Below are 13,920 nucleotides of genomic sequence, written 5' to 3' on the forward strand. Positions count from 1 at the left end.
AGAAGGAAAATAGACTTGCTTTCTCTCAAAGGTCTGAATGGGTGAACTGCGTAGCAAACACTGCACATTCGATCACTGACAAAGTTTTGGGTGGCCATTTTGTTTTTCGTTACTAGGACTCAATATTGGCCCAGTGGTGGCTGGGGTAATAGGTGCACGTAAACCGCAGTACGACATCTGGGGAAACACTGTGAATGTAGCAAGTCGAATGGACAGTACAGGTGTCCCTGAGAGGATTCAGGTGAGTTCAAATTTTTATATTCTTTTTCGGGGGTGGGGGTTGTGACCATACACTCAATGAGGGGGGAAGCTATCAAAGTGGGCTATCTTTAAGACGTCTCATTTTATCCCAAGTTGTGCTATTTTAGCACAGGGTCTGACATAAAATGAGGCCTTGTGTGTGGAGTGGAAGAATGGCCTAGTGGTTAGAGTGGTAGACTTTGGCCCTGAGGAACTGAGTTCAATTCCCACTTCAGGCACAGGCAGCTCCTTGTGACTCTGGGCAAGTCACTTAACCCTCCATTGCCCCATGTAAGCTGCATTGAGCCTGCCATGAGTGGGAAAGGGCAGGGTACAAATGTAACAAAAATAAAATAGATAATATTGGAGATTCTAGATGGAATGTTGCTACTATTGAGATTCTCGTGCTACTATTTGAGATTCTACATGGAATGTTAATGTTGCTATTCCACTAGCAACATTCCATGTAGAAGGCTGCGCAGGCTTCTGTTTCTGTGAGTCTGACGTCCTGCACGTACTTGCAGGACGTCAGACTCACAGAAGCAGAAGCCTGCGCGGCCACATTGGTGATCTGCAAGGGCCGACTTCTACGTGGAATGTTGCTAGTGGAATAGCAACGTTCCATGTAGAATCTCCAATAGTAGCAACAGTGGAGGAGTGGCCTAGTGGTTAGGGTGGTGGACTCTGGTCCTGAGGAACTGAGTTTGATTCCCACTTCAGGCACAGGCAGCTCCTTGTGACTCTGGGCAAGTCACTTAACCCTCCATTGCCCCATGAAAGCCGCATTGAGCCTGCCATGAGTGGGAAAGTGTGGGGTACAAATGTAACAAAAATAAAATAACCTGTCTTTCTGGTAGCCCATGTTGATAACTTCCCACCTAAATGTTCCATACAATACAATCTAAGCATTTATATTCTGTCGACTCTCCATATGGACCAAAAACAAATTGCAAAAGTGAAGCCAGAACAAAATACCAGGAGGCACACTTACATCATATGATATTTATTTTTGTTACATTTGTACCCTACGCTTTCCCACTCATGGCAGGCTCAATGCGGCGGCTTAAATGGGGCAATGGAGGGTTAAGTGACTTGCCCAGAGTCCAAGAGTCCCACTAGCAACATTCCATGTAGAGGTCAGCCCTTGCAGATCACCAATGTGGCTGCGCAGGCTTCTGCTTCTGTGAGTCTGATGTGCTGCACGCATGTGCAGGACGTCAGACTCACGGAAACAGAAGCCTGCGCAGCCTTCTACATGGAATGTTTCTAGTGGAATAGCAACATTCCATGTAGAATCTCCAATAGTAGCAACATTCCATGTAGAATCTCCAATAGTATCTATTTTATTTTTGTTATATTTGTACCCTGCGCTTTCCTACTCATGGCAGGCTAAATGCAGCTTACATGGGGCAATGAAGGGTTAAGTGACTTGCCCAGAGTCACAAGGAGCTGCCTGTGCTGGGAATTGAACTTTAAATATCTTATCTACCAAATATGCAGTTTAGATATAATTCTGTCCTGACTAGGTACCCAGTGAAAATGAGTTAATAAAGGTGTCACTGGATCATATTTACAAATCAGCTGTATTCAGTATTCTCCGAGGACAAGCAGGCTGCTTGTTCTCACGACTGGGTTGACGTCCACTGCAGCCCCTCAAACCAGACTAAACATCTCGCGGGAGGTCCCGCACGCAGGTTACGCCCACTGCGCATGCGCGGCTGTCTTCCCGCCCGTGCGCGACCGTTTCCCGCTCAGTTTAATAACAAGCAAAGAAATAAGGAAAAAACACAACTCCAAAGGGGAGGAGGGAGGGTAGGTGAAAACAATCAGCCTGCTGTCCTCGGAGAACACCTGCTACAGGTATGTATCATTCGCTGTATCTGAAGTTTAGAGTGTGGTTGTGCAGACAAGCCCATCTACAAGGCATTTCAGTAATTCAAATGTGACAACGTCAATGCCTGAACTAGGACTCGAAAATCTTCTGCATTTAAAAGAGAACATATTGATCACAGTTGATTCACTCTGAAAAAAAAACATTTTTAACAACTGAATTTACTTGTAGCTCCAATCTAAGCTTGGTAGCCAGAACCACCCCTAGTACTTTACTACTACTACTACTACTTAGCATTTCTATAGCGCTACAAGGCGTACGCAGCGCTGCACAAACATAGAAGAAAGACAGTCCCTGCTCAAAGAGCTTACAATCTAATAGACAAAAAATAAATAAAGTAAGCAAATCAAATCAATTAATGTGTACAGGAAGGAGGAGAGGAGGGTAGGTGGAGGCGAGTGGTTACAAGTGGTTACGAGTCAAAAGCAATGTTAAAGAGGTGGGCTTTCAGTCTAGATTTAAAGGTGGCCAAGGATGGGGCAAGACACAGGGGCTCAGGAAGTTTATTCCAGGTGCAGCGAGACAGAAGGCGCGAAGTCTGGAGTTGGCAGTAGTGGAGAAGGGAACAGATAAGAAGGATTTATCCATGGAGCGGAGTGCATGGGAAGGGGTGTAGGGAAGGACAAGTGTGGAGAGATACTTTAATAGACTTTTCTTCTGGAAGAAAGATCTCTGACTATAGCTTACCTTTGTTTTTTTAACTCATTAACCCCCCCCCCCCCTGTTTACTAAGCCACATGGCAATGTCGACACAGCCTATTCAAAGTGAATGGGCTATGTCGACATTCTCTGAGGACAAGCAGGCTGCTTGTTCTCATGTGAGTCGACGTCCGCGTCAGCCCAGAAGTTGGCAAATTTTTGCAAGCAAAAAAGTAAAGTTTTGCCAGTCTACTGGCGCGAATGCGCAGATAACGTCCCGCCCATCGCGTGAGCGTGCCTCAGTTTGTCTCGTCGTTTTTTGGCCCAGGAAGAGTCTTTCGACGATTTATCTTTATGTTTCTACTTTCATTTCGTCATTTCTTTAAAAAAAAATAAAAATTACCTTCCAGTATTTTTCTTAGTTTTTAGACCTCTTTTGTAAGTTTTCTTTCTTGTTCGAAGCGGCCATGTTTTAGGCCGCTCGGTCGGGTCTATAGGCAGTCCGCCCAGTTTTTTTTTTCTTTTGATCCGAACAGGAGGGGAGTCGCCATCAGAAAACGCACAGTCTCTAATTGGCTAGCAGATTGCATTTCCTTCACTTATGCCCAAGCTGGGCTGACTTTGGAGGGTCATGTCACGGCTCATAATGTAAGAGCCATGGCTGCGTCGGTGGCTCGCTTAAAGTCAGCCTCCATTGAAGAGATTTGCAAGGCTGCAACGTGGTCATCAGTCCACACATTCACATCTCACTACTGCCTTCAGCAGGATACCCGACGCGACAGTCGGTTTGGGCAGTCAGTGCTGCAGAATCTGTTCAGGGTTTATAATCCAACTCCACCCTCCTAGGCCCATTTATGTTCTGTTCCAGGCTGCACTCTCACTTAGTTGTGTTTCTTTTTAGATCAGTCTATTTTATGTCCTCGCCGTTGTGAGGCCCAATTGACCAATGTTCATTGTTTTGAGTGAGCCTGGGGGCTAGGGATACCCCAATAGTGAGAACAAGCAGCCTGCTTGTCCTCGGAGAAAGTGTAGATACTTACCTATAGCAGGTATTCTCCGAGGACAGCAGGCTGATTGTTCTCACAAACCCACCCTCCTCCCCTTTGGAGTTGTCTCCAGTTTCTGTTTTGCTTTCTATTAAACTGATGAGGGCACGCTTGCGTCGCAGGTGGGAAGCCATTCGCGCATGCTCAGTGTGTTCGGCCCGCGCGACGCAGCGTTCTCGAGAGTTCTTTCGTTAGCTATGAAAGTGTTTTGCCAGTCTTCTGGGCCGTTGCGGACGACGACCCAATTGTGAGAACAATCAGCCTGCTGTCCTTGGCGAATACCTGCTACAGGTATATATCTACACTTTATCATTGGCATGCTGTTCAGTTACAAAGAAGGTTTTCACAAAGTTGGAATCATCTGTTCTTGTTCTAACAATTTTTTGTGTTTGAAAATCTTTGAAACCCAATGCAAGAACATCAAATATGTGGGAATCCTTCAGTTTTAAGGCCAGCAAGAAAACTTCCTCTCTAAAGACTTTATTACTCTAGTGGACAGTCATCCCAATGTAAAATTTTCTTTGCAATGACCAGCAGTCTGTTGTGATAGAAACATATGTCTGCTCACCAAGCTTCCTACTTCAGACCAGTAATCACTTCAACAAACACAGGCAGCTCCATTGTTCTTATAGGCTATATTCACTAAACAGCAAAATCTAAGATGAGATGATTCACTGTTTGCTGACGAGGTTTGCAATAGCCAAAATCTGATCCCAATTTTGCTGTTTCATTTGGCTTACTGAGGAATCGTTGTTTACATCTTGTTTCCGCTTTTAAATTCTACTTTTAACTGCAAGCGTCAGATGTAACCGAGTAAAAGTAGTTAAAATTGGCAAAATTATTACGTCAGTAAAAGTAACAAATTTTTACTTGTAAAGAAGTACAGGAAACATGAAAAAAGTTAAGTAAAAGTTACTTAGTTACAATACAACACTTACCGCCTCCTGTTTAAGGGGTGCCAAATTATTATTATTAACATTTGTATAGCGCTACCAGACGCACACAGCGCTGAACATCCAAATGTTCCCACATTAACTCAGCATTAGCCATTTGATACATGGTAATCCCAACACGCTAGCTGGTTAATGCTTCCAAGCCTATGACACACCCCCTCCAAAAAAATAATTATAAAAAATTGTTAACATGCAGTTAGCATGCAGAAAAGGGTAAAATACTGCAAAACATTTAACACACATTTTCCCACGCTAAATGCACACTAAGGGCCTAACGTGGTTTAGTAGAAGGGTCCCTAAATTATTAAAATAGGGAATTATTTAATGTAATAGTTTAGAAAATCAACTTATCGGTTTTATTATTTCATGGGGAATTTTCTGAGCATTGTTGAGGGGGCAGTCTCAAAACAGGCAGTGCTGGTACAAACCTCAAGATGCTTTTACCCACATGATTTGCACCCATTATTAAAAAAAAACAACTGCTTACATAGATTTGCACCTGCTTTCTGTGGGTAAAGTTCTGGTACCAAATAAAGCACATAGGGATCCTTTTACTAAGGCACGATATGCCTAATGCAGGGCACTAACGTGGGACGCGCTGAGGCGTCCTGCAGTAGTTTTCTGCTCAGTGCGTGTAATCCCGTTCTGGGAAATATTTTCCAGCACGAGAGTCGTGCCCATGGGCAGAGAGTAGGCATGCCTGTGCTAATCAGATAGCACGGGCACATTACCATACTGTACTCGATTAGTGTGGGAGTAGCACGGGAGCCCTTACTGCTTTCTAAATAGATGGCAGTAAGGGAGCACTAATGGGGAAATTAGCACGTGGCCATTTTATGCAGCCATTTTACTGCCACTCAAAAAGTGGCCGCAGTGCGCGGAAAACCCATATACTGGCATCAGCGTCAGTCACATTTTAGTGCAGCTTGGTAAAAGGACCCCATAGTTTTATGTAACCAAAACTACATGCATTGTTCTATTCTCTGCCCTCCCAGGCCCCATGAATGTCTGTGCTATGTATGCATTGTTGAGAAACTCGCATAACTTCTGTCTGTATGCAGGGTGAACAATAACCAAGGAGTCCATTTTGGCAGGTAAAATACAGGAAAGTGCCTTTATTGTCCTTTCTATAAATTTAACTGCTGTATATACAGGGTTTAATACAGAGCCTTAAAATGGAGTAACAGGTTTTAGGGGGTTTTTTGACCACACAATCCAGTCTTAATATAACTTGTCAATTTCAGACCTGCCGGCTGACCCAAGCAAAGTCAACTGATTAATTCAGAGAAAGATACCCCTGTTTTTGCTTTACTTTGAGCATTTTCCTTTCTCCCAACAGGTGACTGCTGACCTCCACCAGGTATTAGCATCCAACAATTATCATCTGGAATGTCGAGGGGTTGTGAAAGTCAAAGGTAAAGGGGAAATGACAACCTACTTTCTAAACGAAGGACCTCCAATGAGTTAGCAGAGAAGGTTTGAGGAGATGTTTACGACAAAGGTCACAGGAGAATTGCTTTCTAAGAAAGAACCCACAGCGTGAAGCAGATAAGCATTTGACAGAGATCTGGAGATTATTTGTCTTCAACGATACTTTGAGATGGACACTGCATTGCAAGTCACACTGCCAACAAGCAAAGACTGAGGAACAACTCTTGGATGACTGCCAAACTGACCAAAGATGTATCTTTTATGGAACCAACAGATAAAAAAACACTCAAATGTAATGTTTTTAACACAAGTTTGGGCTGCTACACAAGACTTAAGAAGCTATTTAAGTATTTATTGGAGATGCAAGAAGTTTTTCCCTCAGCAAAGGAATGTATATTAATTTCAGATCGTCAGCTATCTGACGTGCACCAGTTATTTTATACCCAGCGTGAGCAGGCTGTTTTATAGGTTAAAATGGACACTCACTAGTGCTTTACACAAAGGCCTTTAAGAATTATTCTATGAACACTATTTTTATCTGGAGGACATCTAGCCACGGAAAGCCCTTCCTCCCCCTTGCAAAAGCAAGAGAGTACTGATCTAGTTGACGCCAACTGCTAAGGGGGCAAGAACCAAGGAAATGGCCAACCTGAATGACAAAATCACTGTTCTGCAAACATATTTATTAAATCAAGATGTCTTCTGTGCTCTTCATCTTTGATATATAGATATATATCAGTTTACATGTTGGGGGAAAAGATGTGAACAAGGGACACTTTGAAAAACAAAACAAAAAAAGTCTGATAATGCATCATTTTGTATTTTTATTTTGTAATAATATTGCAACTTGGAGATCTAGAAGATATACCAAATTCTATATTTTGTAAATGATATATATTGAAAGAAAAAACCCAGCTGATGGATAATATGCTATGCTATTGTATCACATTCTGTACATTCTCTTCTGACCGCAGACTTGGTAGTTTTTAGTTGGGCAGTCCGTGGATAATTTTATAACTAAGGGCCCTTTTATCAAGCTGTGTTAGGTGCTAGAATGTGCCTAATGCAGCTTTAAAAGGCGTACTGACGCTTCCTGCATGCCAAAAAAATAAAAAAAAGAATTTTTGAGGGGATGTATCTGGGGGATAAAGAATGGAAATTCCTATGCTAATCAGTTATCGCAGCTACATTATCATATGCTCACTGATGATAAGAATAGCCATACTGGGTCAAACCAATGGTCCATCTAACCTGTTTCCAATAGTTGCCAATCCAGGTCACAAATACCTGGCAGAAACCCAAATAGTCGCAACATTCCATAACCCCAAAGAGTAGCAAGATTCCGGAATCCCAAATAGTATCAACATTCCATGCCACCAATCCCATGAGCCCTTACTACCTACAAAATGGGTGGCAGTAAGTGTACATGCGCTAATTTCTTTTTAATGGCTGTGCACTAATGCAAACATTAGCACGTGGCCATTAATACAACAACTAGAAAAAGGCCATTTTTACGGCTGCAGTAAAAATGGCCTTAGTGCACAGGGAAAACCCGTGCAAAGGTGCTCTAAGGCCACGTTTTACACAGCTTAGTAAAAGGACCACTAAGGGCTCCGTTTACTGATTTCTGTTGCGGTAAATGCAACGAAGCTTCGTCACATTTGCCTAGCAGGAATCAGTACCATGGCTTTGTAAAAAGATCCCTAAGTGCACAAGTAGCGAAAATGTACCTAATTTTCCCTTCTGGAGGTATTGACAAATTTTCAAAGCAACTATATATGCACATATTTCCATTTTTAAAAATTGCCCTAGGAATTATTATTCACACTTATAGCTGCTCATAGGCAGGCACAAATGTCTTGGGTTAATTTACATGCATATGTGTGTACTTTTAAAAGTATACGTATAAATGCAAACCCCCTCCTTTGCCCCTCCCCACTGTTCCAGTAAACCTATGCATAGAAAGGCTGTGTGTGCATAATTTTATGCACATATTGAAAGCATACTTTTATAAATGTCTAATGCCACGCACAAAGCACTGCTTTACATGCAGAAACAGCTTTTAGAACTGTCCTCTCTGTGATCAAATCAATTCACACCAGTAGGATTATTTATGTTAGATATGTTAGTCTTGTTGGGCAGACTGGATGGACCGTGCAGGTCTTTTTCTGCTGTCATCTACTATGTTATATGTATTTAAATGAAAACCCATAAGAGAGTGATCTAAGGGTAATGATCATTATGAGGAAATGTCCTTCCAAGTGTGAAATTATTTCACTCAACAAAAATAAGACATTGTATATTTGATGGAATCTCTTAACAGTACAGGCAAGACCGACATGGACCAGCCACTCTGCCCAGAAATATGTTTACGGTTGCGGCTGCCACTTTGGGCTTCTCACCCCGATCCACTGCTACCCTGTGCTGTATGTCATTCTGTTGACGGTTGTAGCTGCTGAGCAGGTTTTTTCCCTCCCCCACCCATACCTTTTTGGAAGCACAGAATAATCCAGCGGTGGGCAACCTCGGTCCTCGAAGGCCACAATCCAGTCATGGTTTTAGGATTTCCCCAATGAATATGCATGAAATCTATTTGCATACAATGGAGGCAGTGCATGCAGATAGATCTCCTGCATATTCATTGGGAAAACCTAAAAGCCCAACTGGTTTGCAGCCCTCGAGGACCAAGGTTTCCCACCCCTGGAGTAATCATTTTGCAGCTGTTCCATATCCTGACCCCCCAATATCCTTTTAAAATGATTAGTTCATGCATTATTGATACTATCATTCAGGTATTTGAATGGTGCCTGTTCTCTTAATGTAAAAGATCAAACATACAATCATGTTCACCTGCATATAAGGTCTTAGGGTAGAGGGCTATCATTCTGTTTCTAGCTCTCTAATCACCTTCTGTGATCAAACCTACATAGACAAAAAGGTACCAATCAGTTATTACAACTGTTTGGGGTTTTTTTTAATCAAGTGATAAATGGAAACAATGGGTTAAAAGTGTCTGTTAATATTGGTATCCCTGTTTTTACTATTCAGCTAACATTTTGTGTTTTTTATTCACACAAAAACACTGAATTTTGTTTTTAGATAAATACTAAAAAGACAATTGTTAAATTCACGTAGGAAGTTATTTTGAAACTAAATTCAACTACCTTTAAGATAGAAGTGATGCAGATAGTGTAGTACTTCTTTCAACACCCTCCCCTCCCACCCCTCCCCCACTGAGGTGATGAAACCCACTGGTTTCACTGCTGTGATAGATAACCCAAGTAAATTATTCTTCATACGGAATTTTGCTCACACTTCTCATTCTAATAGAGCTTTGTGACTAAGGGGTGTGTTATCAATGTGGGCTGCCATTAATATACATGCTATTTTATTACTAACTCATGCTGTTTTTAGCACAGGTCTCACTTTATGCAGTAAGACCTAGTTATTAATTATCTGGGTTAACAGTAAAACACATGTCCTAATGGTAGCCCACATTGATAAGTTTCCCCTTAATTAAACAAAAAAAGAAATGTCTCTAGAATTCAAAATCACTGCTATATGTAATAAAAATGAGCCAACTATAGGGCAATCAAGCCAAGGAGGTTGGATAACAGGAGACAACATGCTGTCACAAGGCTGAAGCTGGTCTTCACCCAAGGATGTTTTAATTCTTCTCAGTGCAGCTGCCACCATCTTGGTACACCCAAAACAATTAAATTGATAGAGTGACAACCTCCGCCTATCGGCTTCAGCCCATATAATGGGCCAGATAGGTTCATGCAGTCTCCTGTTATCAAACCTCCTTGAGTCAAGTCATTGTGACATCACTGATGAGATTGGCTGTTAGGCATTGGTGGAATGAGGCATTATGACATCGCAATATCAGCTCTGGATACCAGAGTCTGAAACTCTTCACATTAAAGGGGGGGAATTATCAATGTGGACTATGATGTGTTATTTTATCACTAACTCATTTTAGCACAGGTCCCATTGTATACAATGAGATCTAGTTTTTAATAAATAAGGTTAGCAGTAAAATAACACATCTTAACGGTAGCCCATGTTAATAACTTCCCCCTCTAAGTAACAGCATTTCATGCCCTTTGATTGGGTTTTATACTAAGTATTCCATCACAGCAGACTGGGAAATGCCTTGGAAAATATATTGCACTGCAGCATACTTACTTAAAACTTTCCAAGTCTGTGGTCAGTACTGTGTGTTTTCTCTTACTTTGCACTTTCTTATTTGCAAACTACACTTACATCACCACAAATTCCTTCTTCCTTCTTTGTTTTTTTACCCTCCCACAATATATTGAATTTGATTATCATCTACAACATAAATTCACATTACTTTAAAAGTGTGTATATTTATCATTAGCAAGTCCAGAGGTCAGCAAATCAGTTTTTGTGTTTTTGATGACTTTTTTCAGTCTCAAGTATTGCTGAATGTGATTGTTGACTGTGAGTCAGGGTCCTTTCTAAGGGTACGTATGCACTTTCTATTCTGGGTCTTGCAAATTGATATAACTAATGATTTCCCATGGAAACTGATAACTGTTTAAACATTTTAACTAAATTAAACACTTTCACTGGTAAAACATGCTCCAGTTCATTTTGTTATTCAATTATCAGAAAACCCCCAACTCGAAGAACCATGAGGCCAGTGCAGAAAGCTTGCGTTAGAGCCATGCCCTGACAGCTTAGCACACAGCTTCCTAGTGGAAGCATATCTCCGAATTCTGTATAGGTTGGCCAAAGTTGGGCACAGATTCCAGATCTACACATAAACTAATTAGCCAATTAAGCACTAATAATCAAGAATTGGTGTTGACAAGCACTTAATTGGCAGCAATTAGGACTTATGCATGGATCTGCCCTACATCCTAGACCAGTGGTCACCACTATGTGGCCCCAGCAGTTTACTTTTGTGGCCCCATAATCATCAGGAGGTGGATAGAGAAAAGGCCCCCGCAAAGCTCCTCTGGGTCGTGTGAGCCTGCATGGTCACATGGTTGCACACACACGTATCCATGCATTTCCGTATGTGCATGTGTGTCAATAGGATGCACACGCTACCCAGCAGAGCTTTGCGAGGTGTTTTCTCTACCCGCCTGCTGACGGTGCCGCATCCCTGGTTAATGAAACTCTGGAAAACCTTCTGGCTGCAGAAGGTACTAGACAACCATTGGTGGAAGGCAACCTGAAGCAGAAACTGGTAGAAATGACAAATGCCATTAGCCACATAAGAGGTCATTTTAGAAATCTTTTCCGTATGATTTGCAGCCATACCTAAATGTACATGCTGTAGGCTTATACTAGTAGAGTAGGAATGCTCCAGAGAAGAGTTTGCTTTAATGAGACACTTCAGTTTCACTGTGCCAAGTCTCATTTATTGGTTTTGCAACTGTTAATAAGCCAAAATAAAGTGAGTTTTTAAAGAGTCCTTGCAGATTCAAAATTAGTATTTCAAATGACATGTGTAAGCCTAAAAGCATTTGTGGCCCCCCTGCAGCTTTCTCATAACCCCTTTGCAGCCCTTTACACTGTCCTAGTCTATAACATACACGCTCAAATTTCAGAGTGTGCGGCTCCAAAGGGTAGGGAGGGCATGAGCAGGTCCAGGGCTTTCCCAGAAATCATAAAGTACCTGCATTTATTTGCCTAACTACTATCAGTTGGGCACGAGTATTTACACCAGCTTTTGGCAGCGTCAAGTGCTCACACTAGAGAATGACACGGGGACAAAGTTTGTCCCCATCCCAACCCTGTCTCCATGGGTTCTGTCTCCGTCCCCACCCCATCCTCGCAGGTTCTGTTTCCATCCCTGCAGATTCTGTCCCTGTGGGCTCTGTCCTCATCTGAAGAAGCCTCGAACAGTTATGATTTTATATTTAAATCTTTTTATTAACTTATAAAAGGAACAATAAGCTGTGCAACTGTTTATAAATCACAAATAGGAAACAATAACAATGAGCAACTATAATAACCCCCTACCACCACCTCTACCCTTCCAAACCCAACAGTAGCTGACTTCTACTACCCCAAGGAACCCTAGTCCACCCTGTTAAAATGTCCAGGGGTACAAAATACAACCTGTTCTGTATGTCCTTGGGGGGGGGGGGGGGGAGAAATATGCCCTATGACGCACTTATGATTTTTCAATCTGTGGATGAATAAGAAGTCATCAACAATCTCAGGATTCAGTCTAGCTCTCCTGTCTTCCACAGTCCTTCCTGCAATGGAAAATATCTTCTCAGAAGATGTGCTGGTGACAGGAATGTACAGGATCCCCCGAACAAATTTTGCCAGTTGTGGCCAGCACTTTTGCTTGTTTTTTCAAAAAATGAAACCATCATCACCTGCATTACTGGAACATAAATAACTCTCCAATTCATTAACAGCCTTCAAAGTACATAATGACACGGGGACATTTGTACCTGTCCTCACAGGCTCTGTCCCCATCCCCGTGGGCTCTGTCCACATCCCCACCCCTGTGGTTACCATGGGTCCCCGTCCCCATGTCATTCTCTACCTCACATCCAATTTTAGGCATAAAATGCACCCTAAGCTAGTTTTACTGTAAAGGTTGCTCCATGCAGAGCGCCCTTTACAGAACACCATCTTAGCGTGGATCACAATGATGCCTAACTTTGGGTGCCATTTACTGAATCTAGCCAATAATCACAAATGCAGTAACCAAATTGTATGCAAATGTGTGCAAACGTGTGCTAACCTGGGAGAGTACACCTGTGCACACAGTTCTGCATTAAGGATAGAGATGTGCACAGGTCTGAGCAGCCAAAAAGTATCAGCACATATCTCTCATCGTGTACTGGAATGCTATTCTGTGTACAGCATTTTTTGCAATAGAGGCAGGGACTGTCTTTTTGTGTATGGTGTACAGCGCTGCGTATGCCTTGTAGCGCTATAGAAATGATAAGTAGTAGTAGAGTCCCTTTGTTTTTATCCCACACATTTTTTAGTTCCGTTGCCATCCCTTCCACGGGAGGGCATTCCAGGTATCTACCGCTCTCTCCGTGAAAAAAAGTACTTCCTGATATTATTCCTGAGTCGGCCCATCTGCAACCTCAATTCATGGACTCTAGTTCTACCGCCTTCCCATCTCTGGAAAAGGTTTGTTTGTAGATTAATACCTTTCAAAGGAGTGTGCAGGAGGTGTAAAGATGGCACACTCTTTTTCCGATAACACATGCATGCACGAATAATCACACATGCGCACTAAAGGTAAAAGAGTGCACCCTTTTTAAGAAGAGTGTGTACTATTATCGTTGAATGGCATTTGAGTGGAGGAATGGCCTAGTGGTTAGGGTGGTGGACTTTGATCCTGGGGAACTGAGGAACTGAGTTCGATTCCCACTTCAGGCACAGGCAGCTCCTTGTGACTCTGGGCAAGTCACTTAACCCTCCATTGCCCCATGTAAGCCGCATTGAGCCTGCCATGAGTGGGAAAGCGCGGGGTACAAATGTAACAAAAATAAAATAGATACTATTGGAGATTCTACATGGAATGTTGCTATTCCACTAGCAACATTCCATGTAGAAGCCTGCGCGGCCACATTGGTGATCTGCAAGGGCCGACTTCTACATGGAATGTTGCTAGTGGAATAGCAACATTCCATGTAGAATCTCAAATAGTAGCAACAGTGGAGGAGTGGCCTAGTGGTTAGGGTGGTGGACTTTGGTCCTGAGGAAT

General features: G+C 42.4%; 1 protein-coding gene across 1 annotated transcript in view; it reads left to right on the top strand.

Moving 5' to 3' along the window:
- LOC115474547 (adenylate cyclase type 5-like) overlaps window positions 1-7,458 on the top strand; it is a 561,227-nt gene extending 553,769 nt beyond the window's left edge. Inside the window, exons 20-21 of the mRNA XM_030210051.1 lie at window positions 117-241; window positions 6,109-7,458. Of these exons, the coding sequence (XP_030065911.1) occupies window positions 117-241; window positions 6,109-6,237 (254 nt within the window). The 3' untranslated portion in view covers window positions 6,238-7,458. The remainder of the gene's footprint in view (window positions 1-116; window positions 242-6,108) is intronic.
- Window positions 7,459-13,920: the final 6,462 nt, after the last annotated feature.

The sequence above is a fragment of the Microcaecilia unicolor genome, chromosome 7 (genome assembly GCF_901765095.1).
Source record: "Microcaecilia unicolor chromosome 7, aMicUni1.1, whole genome shotgun sequence".
Lineage (NCBI taxonomy): Eukaryota > Metazoa > Chordata > Amphibia > Gymnophiona > Siphonopidae > Microcaecilia > Microcaecilia unicolor.